General features: G+C 43.0%; 1 protein-coding gene across 1 annotated transcript; it reads left to right on the top strand.

Annotated features, from left to right (window-relative positions):
* The first annotated feature begins 5,837 nt into the window (after nucleotides 1–5,837).
* On the top strand, nucleotides 5,838–7,241 carry LDOC1 (LDOC1 regulator of NFKB signaling). Its single transcript, XM_049871361.1, has one exon. The coding sequence runs from the start codon at nucleotides 5,953–5,955 to the stop codon at nucleotides 6,421–6,423; it is 471 nt and encodes a 156-aa protein (XP_049727318.1). The 5' UTR covers nucleotides 5,838–5,952; the 3' UTR covers nucleotides 6,424–7,241.
* Nucleotides 7,242–11,632: the final 4,391 nt, after the last annotated feature.

Raw genomic sequence — 11,632 nt, 5'->3', positions numbered from 1 at the left:
AACTGCAAGATTTATCATTACAAAGTTCTCCACAATTTTTTTTCTTTTTCATTGCTTTTTGCCCTAAATTGACCTTTGCCTGATATTAAAATTTTGCTTCATTTTTGTTTGCATTTGTATAGTTTAATTTTTCTATCATTTTAATATCAATGTTTCTGAGTCACTCTGTTTTGCTACATGATCCAATTTGAATGCTTTTATCTTTTAATAAGTGAGTTTAGCTGATTTTATTTATTGAAATGACAGGCATCTATCAACTTAATTTTGTCATATTATTTTATGCTCTGCTTTCTGTTTTTATTGCCTTTAATGTATTTGTTTGTTGTATACAGCCATGCATCACATAATGTCCGTTTGGGCAACATCAGACTGCCTGTATGTCCCTGGTCCCAGGGTTATGAATGTGTAAGTTATGTACGTCCTATGGTTATGAACCAATTTTATTATATTAAAATTCAAGGTACATACAATGGTTCGTAATAACAAATGGGTGCTACATTGAGACATGCATGAAAACATTGTTCATTATTACTGTATTATTATGTTACAGATGTTTTAGTGTATCTGGAAGTGTTTCTTTGATGTTTTATGCATGGAAATGTGCACTATATGCTAATACTAAGACAAACATTTGACTTACTGATGTTAGATATGAGCCATACCTAACTCTTCTGACTTATGTAAAACTTTGAATTAAACATAGACTTAGGAATGGAACTCATTTGTAATCTGGGGACTGTGTGTATATAATATGGTGTTTGCACAATGTCCAAATCACATAACATCCTGTTTCACAGAATATATCATGGACATTAAGCAATGCATGACTGTATTTCTTCTGATGTTTTGTAAGGGTTACATTTTGGATCTGGTAGTTATCCTTTAGTTACAAACAACACAATGATTTTAGATCATTCTTACAGTGAACAATGATGAAATTAGTGTATTTCCATTTTCTTCACCTTTCCCTCCCGCCTCTCTGCTACCCAAATTTTAGTTATTTCTCCAAGTGTTCATCATTATCTCATTATATATGTGGGTATGCATTGCTTTATTAAATTTGAGTGATATAATTTGACCTTAGTTATGAAAGATGAACTCATTACTGTAAAGAACATTAACCATTTTGCCCTAGTTCTTCTCTTTCCAATCGGTTTAGTTATATCACTTCTACATTATCAGGGTTTACAGAATTTGTCTTTTTAACCTGTAATCATAATCCCCACATTTGTTTTAGTTTTAGCCCTATGTTTCATGAAATTCAATCCTTACCGTTAGCCTTTTTGCTAGATATTCCTCTCATCTTCTTGTTAGCTTCTCTGGATGCATGTTATGAACTCAACATGACCACTGTATTAGTTTCCTATTGCTGCCATAACAAATTACCACAAATTTAGTGACTTGAACAACACAAATTTATTATCTTACAGTTTTGTAAGTCTGAAGTTTGATACATTTCTCACCAACCAAAAATCAAAGTGTCAGCAGAGCTGCATGCTTTTCCGGAGGCTCTAAGGGAGAATCATTTCTTTGCACATTAAAGTTGTTGCTATTGTATGACTGAGTTCCCCATTTACTTGCTGACTTCCAATTTAGGGATGCTCCCAGTTTCTAGAGGCCATCTGCATGGCTTGGTTTGTGGCCCCCTCTCTTTCTCTTCAAAGTTAGCAATGGGTGGCTGAAGACCCTCCATGCTTCAGGTCTCTCCTGTATCTCTTTGACTTACTCTTTTCCCTCCCTCTTCCATGTTTAAGGATTACACTGGGCTCTTGAGCCTGGATAATCCAGGATAATCTCTTCATTTTAAGGTAACCTTAATTCCATCTGCAAAGTTCTCTTTCCACATGTAAGGTAACATATTCACAGGTTTCAGGGATTAGGGTGCAGACATCTTTGGGTGTCTGTTATTCTGCCTACCATGACCACCAAGCTATTTTAAGGTTTACATTATATCACAGAAGAGAAGCCAGGGAACAATTTCTCAGAATTCCCTAAGTGGTTCTCAATTAACATGAGTCAGAGGCACTGACATAAGATTTAGAAGGTGGAAGAGAACAGTCCATCATACTCTTCGAGCAGTTGCAGCCAGGTGCATTGGCAGACATGAGATTCACAGGGGTTTCCTACTAAGCTCTTGAGAAACATCTGCTTTGTTGTATCAGACTGAGACTTTGTTATATTAGACTGAGATAGTGATTGGGAGCTTCACTGAGATTATTGAAAATCACAACAGCTCCTCATCAAGCTCATGAGAACCACCAACTTTGGTGCTTCAGTCAGTGATTATCCATGAAGACTTCTCTTTCATCCCCAACTGTCCCATTAGTTATATTAAACCCCTTAGCACAGTAGTGTGAGGCCATAAAAATAATCTTGCAAACTGAAATTATGCAAAATTATTTTAATAATCAATGGGGAAAATTACAATTTTCCGTGACTTTTAAATTTTTTTTCACAAAATATTAACACCCTCTTGGCGTTAGTTATAAATATAGAGAGAAAAAAAAATTAATAGGATAAAAATTTAGCACAGTGTACTAACTTAACAGTTATTTTGTATACTGTGATTTTAAACATTAGAAACATTGAGCATTAAAGTGTTTTATTTCTTTAAAAAAAAAACTTACCAAGAATATTTGAATAATGCTTGACTTCTTTTTTTCACTGTATGTATAACTTATGGAACAGAGTAAGCATCTTTTATATGCCTTGGCAAATTGTCATACTCCTTTCTGAGTATGGAAACCCTGGTGGCATAGTGGCTAAGTACTACAGCTGCTAACCAAGAGGTCGGGAGTTCAAATCCACCAGGCCGCTCCTCAGAAACTATGGGGCAGTTCTACTCTGTCTTATAGGGTCACTATGAGTGGGAATCGACTCGACGGCAATGGGTTTGGGTTTGGTTTTTGGGTTTTCTGAGTATGGATCAGCTTCTAACATTTTATCCTTTGCTCTTTCAATGTAAAATTTCTCCAAGAGTTCCTTTAATGTAAAGTTGTCCCCTACCCCCCCAGTATCACTTCTCTGGAACAGCTTCTTCCCTTTCATCACAACCACTTTCCAACTTCACTTTCAGTATTATTTTTCACATCTTTGCTGAGCTGTCATTTGTTGGCCAATTCCATCCTTCCATTATCTATTTTTATAAAATGTCACATGGCTTTATCACTGGAAGACAAAGAGGCAACATAATTAGCATGCTTTTCTGTCTGTGCATGAACTATTAGATACACAGTGACCAATCACCAACAGACTTTCAAAGAAGTGATGTGATTGGTCACTTACCATGAGGTACATCTGTTATTTACATAGTGATATATAGACTAAAGAATGAACAGCAAAATCTGGGCTTTATGCTGTTACTCAGTTGATATACCATGGTAACTGAAATTTTAGCCATGTTGTTGGGGAGTGGTGTTAGTTAACTAACACATCTTAACTAAATGATAAAATTACCATCATCCGTGATGGAACAAATTGACATCACGTGCCTTCTGAAATGGTGCACAAAAATATTATACAAAAAGAGAACTGTCTGTGCATAGGGTAGCTTCTATTTACCTGACTAGACCTTGAGAGAGAGAGAGAGAGAGTGCTAAAATTTGAGCTTTAGCAGTATCTTCAAAAATGACTCCTGGGAAATATATTCCTGGCACTAAAAACCTTCTCTGTCTTTATACTTAAATGACAGTTGTGTTATGTTTAGAATTTTTGTGTTAGTTTTTCTTTTGTTGAGGTCTTTGGAAACAGTTCTCTACAGTTTTTTTTTTTTTAAATGTAGGTTTATTTACATAAATCAAGCGGCATAGATTTTAGTGTTTAGTCTGATGGGTTTTAACAATTGTATTGAATCATGTAAACACCACCACAGTAAAGATACAGAACATTTCACCACCTCAAAAAGTTCCCTTGTGCCTCTTTGCAGTCAATCTGCCCTATACATTCAGCCTCAGATAACCTTTCTTCTGATTTCTGTCACCACAGAGTAGTTTTGCCTCTTCTTGGATTTCGTATAAATTGAACCACATAGTCACGCTTATGTGCCTGACTTCTTTCAGCCAACATAATGCTTCTGGAATTCATTCTTGTTTATGTGTGTTAACAGCTTGCTGAGTGGTATTGATTATAAGGATGTGCCACAAGTTGTTTTATCCATTCTTCTTTTGATGGTCATTTGTGTTGTCTCCAACACTTTATAAGCATTCTAGCAGAAATCTTTGTGAGCATATATTTTTATTCTTTTAGGGTAAATACTAGGAATGGAATTGCTCAGTTGCAAGGTACATATGAAAGGAGCCCTAGTGGCACAGTGGTTAAGCATTTAGCTGCTAACTGAAAGGTTTGCAGTTCGAACCTATCAGCCACTCAGCAGGAGAAAAATGTGACACGCTGCTTCCATTTACAGCCTTGCAAATCTTATGGGGCAGTTCTACTCTGTCCTATAGTGGAATGCCTTGTTTTTCCGGGTTTCACAAGTTTTCCATCTTTGACAGAATGCAGTTATACCCCCTTTTATCACTGTTTCCTATCACTCTCTATTAGTGGAAAATATTTGAGTATTCCTTCTCTGACAGGTTTTCCCCTTACACAGGTTCCAGCTTTCGTAGGTTTTTACTGTATATGTTTAACTTTATAAGAAACCACAGCAAATATGTATTCCTGGGCACAAACAATAAACTCACTTGGTTACTAACCAATAGATTGGAAGTTCAATTCCACCCAGAGGCACCTCAGAAGAAAGGCCTGGCAATCTACTTCCAAAAATCAGCCATTGAAAACTCTGTGGAGTACAGTTCTAGTCTGACACCCATGGGGTTGTCATGAGTCGGGACTGACTTGACAGCAACTGGTTTTTTAATGAGGTGACTTTTGTTTTAAAGAGGTTCCTGTGTCTACTCTGTGGGGTATATACTACAGGAGGAGGGTAAGAGTGAAAGCTAAGACATCAGTTGTGGAAGTATGGGTGCAAAAAAGAAGTCTTAGACCAGGGTGTTAGTGGTAGAGGTGACAAGAAGTGATTTAATTGGGGATATATTTTAAAAGCAGAGCCAACAGGATATGTTGACTCTAAGGTCCTGGGTCAACTCAGTTGCTCAACACCTACTGGAATAATCACTTTCAAAGCAGAAAAACAAATGCATTTAAAAACACAAACGTCTTAATTGTTAAGCAAAGAATAATAATAACACTTAATGGCCAAGGGACGCCAATATTAAGACATGAACTAGACGTACAAATAGGATGCCTGCAAAGGGTTATCAGATTCTGATTTTGCAGAACTTTTTATACCTCGCTATTTAGAAAAATAAAAAATGAGTTATACAACATTTCCCAAGTAAATTCCGTTTAAATTTTGTTTTGTCATGAAAGACAGGACCCCTTGAGGGTGTGTATGTCTCAGAAAGAATGTGAATCCTGCAAGACACCCACTTCTGCAGCCAGGAGTTCTTTGGGTGCGTGGAATTCATGCAAATAGAATCTAGTGGCTGCAGACCTAGGAAGGGAACACTGAACTGTGTTTTTTTGGGTGTGTGGGGGGGAAGGTGGTTGTTAATCCTTTCAATTTGAGCCGGTTGGCTCTCCTTGAGAGATAGGTCTCGGCGCCTGCTAGGCCCTCGGTTAATGCAGCTCACAACCCAGGTGTCTAACGGCCCGGATAAACCGGCGGGCTGGTGAAGCCCCTGCCAGCCCTGCCCCTAGCCACGCCCCCACGCCCCAGCGAGCCCATTCATGGCCTCGCCCCCGCGGCCCTGCCTGTCCTATCCATGCCACGCCCCCCGCGCCCAGCCGGCCGCCCTAGCGACCAGTGGGCGGAGCCTGCGCAGTGGCCAGGCCCCCGGTGCGCTGTCCCCTCCACCTCCTCGCGCGCCCCGGTGGACACGCACTTCCTGCGAGGCCTCCGCGCAGCCCGTGGCCGAGCCGAGCGACCCGAGCCCCTCCAAGGCGTTCGCCATGGTGGACGAGCTGGTGCTGCTGCTGCACGCGCTGCTGATGCGGCACCGGGCCCTGAGCATCGAGAACAGCCAGCTAATGGAGCAGCTGCGGCTGCTGGTGTGCGAGAGAGCCAGCCTGCTGCGCCAGGTACGTCCGCCCAGCTGCCCGGTGCCCTTCCCCGAGACGTTTAGCGGCGAGAGCGCCCGGCTCCCCGAGTTTATCGTGCAGACGACGTCCTACATGCTTGTCAACGAGAACCGATTCTGCAACGACGCCATGAAGGTAGCCTTCCTAATTAGCCTCCTGACCGGGGAAGCGGAAGAGTGGGTGGTTCCTTACATCGAGCTGGATAGCCCCATCCTAGGAGATTACCAGGCCTTCCTCGATGAGCTGAAGCAGTGTTTCGGTTGGGACGATGATGAAGATGATGATGATGATGACGACGACGACGACGACGACGATGACGATGAGGAAGACGACTATTACTAGGCCCGGAGCCCTTCGGGCCTGGGGGGAGGGCTTTGCACGCTGCCACCCTCCTCACCCTCCTCTCCTGAGCCGCCGCGCTTACCCTTGTCCCCTGTCCTCCTTGGTCACCTTCCCTCTCCCTGCCCTTCGGTTCTCTGGTTCTCTCTTCATCCCCCGTAGTGCTTGTCTTTGTTCCAGGAATAGTGCTCCAATAACCTGCTGCTGGGGCGGGGGTATCCCTAGGCACCTCCCCACCGCCCGTTCTGGCCAGCCCCAGGACCCTCCCTGTCAATTTGGCATGTCGCCTGAACCCCAGCTGTAGGCCAGGCCCAGGTGACAAATTGGACAGACCACCCACAGTCCCGCTGCTGCCACTCACCTGACTGCCAGGTCTGCATCTGCCCAGAGACCTAAGCTGCCATCTACGGCTTCCCACTGACGTCCACCACCTTTGGAGCTAAGGACCAACTTAGAAGATGCCTGAGTTGGGTGCACCTCCTTGAACACTGATTTGGACAATTCACTGACCCTTGCAAAGACAAGCCTTTCAGCCTGGTTAGTTCCCTGCCTATTCCCAGCATCTCCCCTGCCCCACCAGGTGGCTGCTGGGGTCTGGCCACCAAATTGGGACATTTCTTCTCTCCTCCGCATCAGTTGTGCACAGCTGTTGTTTTTCTTTCAAAATTGCAGCAGTCCTGCAGATGCGTGCATTTGGACAACAAAATACAAAAACCAAAACAGACAAACAAACAAAGACAGGTACTCAGCCCAATACTACCTGGAAAAAGCATTTGCATTCTTTTCAATAAATATCAAGCACTAAAAAAATATATTGTCTTTTAATGGTTAAGTGCTGCCACTCCCACTCTGGCTCTCCTTATTCCCACTGAGATCAGGGGACCAAGTTCCATCCCAGTTATAACCTACTGTCATCTCTAGGCTAAGGGGCAGCCACCGCTGGGCTTGATACAGAGTCTGGAGCTCCCCTCACCAGGGCATTTCTTAAAGCCATGGTGAAAGAAGTGGCCTCTGGGTACTCCAGGGTGGCATGGATAGGGGGTGGCTGAACAGGTGGCACATGATCCTAAATTGGGGGCACTTGATAATTAGATGGGGACAACAGGCAGGAGTCTGGACACATATATGATGTTCCCATCTCCCTGGGCCTTTGAATTCCTTCCTCAATGCTGCCAGGGAAATTCTGGCCCTTAATCTGTATTGCTTGTGGGGGTGTGGTGGAGCTCAAGCTCAATTAACCAGTGTCGCACACTTTCAGGTGCTCCAGTTAACATTAAATCCTGGATCCTGGGTAAGTGCACCCATAATCAACACAGCCTGATCTCAGTGGGTCAGACACCTTCCAGACCCCCTCCCATACATGTGCTCTGGATTCCTGCCTATACAAATTGGCAAATTGCTTGACTGTTCTCCTGACCAGGCTTTGTACTGCTGCCTGGACTGTGTGGGATCTCTGGGTATGCAGGATTTGGAAGCAGTGAGGGGTGGGAGTGAGTCCTGAGAAGAATCTGTATCCCTTTGTGAGGCAGTTACCCCAGGTGAAGTCATTGAAAGGTTTAATGTAGAGAAGGTTGGTAGGAGGGGTAGGGGGAATACCTCTGCCAGCCAGGAAGGTTCTGGAGGATTTGAGAGGTTCAAAGTTTTCACCCCAGTCTTTATCTGCCCAAATGTCCTCATTGTACCATGCTTGGAGCCAGCCCTGTCTTAGGAGCTCTAATTAATTTAGTTAACACATTGCCTTTTGCAGTAGGGAGTTCTTTTACTTGTAGCTCAAGCATTATATGGTCGCTTCACAGGTGTGGACTAAATGATACCATGCCCATGAGGCATTTAGCACTGCCCCTGCTATATGGGGAGCACTCAATAAACACAGGCTGGCACTCTAAAGCCTGGGAACCAGGGCTCATGAGGCAGGGCCCTGGTTACGAATTTGGCTTTAGTAGGAAAATGTCAGGGGTGAATAGGAGCGAAACAGACTAGGGAGGGGGGAAATAGGAGCATAGCAAGATCCCATTTACTCTTTGGGATCTGAAGTGAAGCCTGAAAGAAAGCTAGTTTACCTGGTGAACAAAGTCCAGGGCAGAATCAATTGTTTGTGGGGCTTGGGGACAGGAGGATATGACTTAGCAAAGGAGACTGAGGCCTGGGTGGGAGCAAGACCTGGGGCTCTTCAGGGAGCTGCTCCCTCCAAACCCCACTCGCCTCTGAAAACATACAAAGAACCTTGGAAGGAGTAGCATTAATTTTGGGACATGTATATATGAAGTCAGATAATCTCATTTTCTTCCTGACTAGAAAGGCCTTGGACTGGGGTGGGGTAGGGAAGGGATGGGCAAAAGCTGAAAGTGAGGTAAAGGACCCAGAGAGACCAAGAATCAGTGGCCCAGGTATACTATGAGGAGTTAGAGATATGTTGGCAAAGGAGACATGGCCCTTGTCTTCTAAGTGGTCCTAATGTGCTGTTTTTATGGTGTCTTTGGGCCAGAACTATGATGATATCTATCTACAGGTAAGGCCCAGGAAGGAAATCTGGGCTCTGGGTAGATCTGGGAGTGACCCTTCTGGAGTAGAAAGGTGAAGTGGAGGACATAGGAATAGATGAATCTGTTCCCCACCAGCAAGTCAAGCAAACACATGCCCCATGGGGAGGGAAGGGCTCTCCAGTGGGTGAGGACGTCCTCCTATGAGGCAGTACCTGAGCAGCAGCCATGAGAGCTAGGCCAAGGAGCCCCAGGGATCTGAAATGGACATTCCTGGGTGTGCGTGTGTGTGTTATGTGGTGTACTTTATGTATCAAGAGAGCAGGTTATGCTATGAGCTGCAGAGAAGGAAATCAAAAGGAATGTGGCTACTTGGAGGCAGATTCTGCGATAAAAGCCCAGATACTGGCATGCGCTCTGCTATCCAGGAAGGAATTCATGGTAGCGGTAGAAGGCAATGCCAAAGAGAAGCAGCAGCAAGGAATGGATGTAGATAAGCATATCTAAGATAAAAGCACCACTTAGACGAACATTATTAAAATATGTGGAAATGCTGAAATAATGAATCTGAACTTTAGAATCCTGAATTCTCATCTTGGGCACACTGGAATTGAAATGGTCACTGATATGGTGCCATCAATGAAATGAAAGTAATCATATTAAAGGAGAAGAAGTGATACATTCTACAGTGACTCGTTGCCTATTTCCATTCGTTTGACTAGGTGAGCACACCCATCCGCCCACTCTGGGACTGGGTTTTGTGGGATGGCATGTAGAGCTAGAATTACGTTATACACGTTGTGTGTTTGACCACCCACAGTCCCACTGCTGCCACCCACCCGACTGCCAGGCCTGCATTTGCCCAGAGACCTAGGATGCCACCTATCACTTCCCACTCATGGTCCACCGACTTTGGCGATAAGGACCACCCTAGAAGATGCCTGAGTTGGCTGTTCCTCCTTGGACATTGATTTCGACAACTCACTGACCCTTGCAAGGGCCAGCCTTTCAGCCTGGTTAGTTCCCTACCTATTCCCAGCATCCTCACTATTAAAACATTAAAACATAGTGAAAACTTCAGCAATTTGGAAATAGATTAGTGGGCAGGGGCGGATGGCTCCGTAAACAAGGTACATATGGGCTTATTTGTGCTTACTGACTAATCCGTAGTGAACAACTTCACATGGGTTTCACCACATTGGATGTGGGTTTTCACTACACATTTAGTAAATAAACACAAGTAAACCCGTGCTTACCTTGTTTATTGAATGATCTGCTCCTGCTAGAAGGAGATGTCTTGTGGAGATGAGAGGATTATTTGCAATTAAAAAAAAAATGAACTTTATTTTTTTCTATTTTCTAAGTTCTTAAAGCAATTAAAACAAAACACTCCTTAAAGCAATTAAATCAAATAAAAAATAAATAGAAAAGAAAAAAAATCCTTATTAAAGAGCTGTCAATTTAAGGTCCTGAGAATGTTTTCCTGGATGGTTCAGCTAAGATAATTATATGAAGCATATTCATTATTTGCTTTTTAATATGGATTTGTGTTGTTGTTAGTGTTGAAAGTATTACTGAGTTGGTCATGTATATTTCCTATAGTCTTCTGTCCACTTAGTTCTAAATGTAGATAAGCTGGCCTAGTACCTGTTTGGTGTCCTTTGACTAGTGCTGATAACCCCCTATCTCCTCTAAGGAAAATCCCATCATCTCCCTTGCAATTTTTTTTTCTTCTTGCCTAAAATCCCTTTTAGGACTTATTCCTTTGTCTTCGAATATTCTATTGTCCTGAGACTTTTTTTTTTTTTAACAATGCAGTTTCCTTGGGATGGGTAATAGCTTGCTCAAATTAATTATGAACCCCATAACAAGATTGTTAATGGAGTGGAAGCCCTCCCCTGGATGAGTTGGGAGGGGAATGGTGAGATACAGCTAAGGGTGGTTCAGAATGGCCTGGTGTAGCAACGTTTGTGCACCTCCCTCTCCCATCACGAGCTGACATCTCAGTAATGATCAATATCAAATTAATTTTCTTATGATATTCTCCATAGCATTCGCATACCCCCCAAATCATAACTCTCCAGTGATTTTATCAGTAAAATTGTAATAACATAATTCATACATTTTGTGTATTTTGTGCTTTAGGTAAAACGTAAAGAGCAAATTAGCTTCTCATCCAACAATTTATACACAAATTGTTTTGTGACATTGTTTGTGATGCCCGCAATGCATCAACGCTCTCCCCTTCTCCGCCCCGGCTTCCCTGTTCCCATTGGTCCTATTTTCCTGACCCTTCCTGCCTTCTGGTCTTTGCTTTTGATCTGTTGTGGCCCATTTGGTCTCATTTACTAAGCTAAGAACCAGGTTCCTCACTTGTGTTATTGTTTGTTTTATAAACGATAGACCTGTGTAATCTTTGGTTGATGGGTGAACTTTGGGAGTGACTTCAGTTCTGAGTTAAAAGGGTGTCTGGGGTCCATAGTCTCAGGGTTCCTTCAGTCTCTGTCAGATCAGTAAGTCTGGTCTTTTTTTGTAAATCTGAATTTTGTTTCTACATTTTTCTGCAGCTCTTTCCAGGACCCCCTATTGTGATGCCTGTCAGTAGTTAGTGGTGGTAGCCGGGCACCATCTAGGTGTTCTGGGCTGAGGCTGTGGTACTTGAGGTCCATTAGTCCTTTGGACTAACATTTCCCCTATGTCTTTGGTTTTCTTCATTCTCCTTTGCTCCAAAT

Source organism: Elephas maximus, chromosome X (assembly GCF_024166365.1).
Source record: "Elephas maximus indicus isolate mEleMax1 chromosome X, mEleMax1 primary haplotype, whole genome shotgun sequence".
Classification (NCBI taxonomy): Eukaryota; Metazoa; Chordata; class Mammalia; order Proboscidea; family Elephantidae; genus Elephas; species Elephas maximus.
The sequence above is the reverse complement of the archived record's forward strand: the minus strand, read 5'-3'. Positions and strand labels throughout refer to the sequence as shown.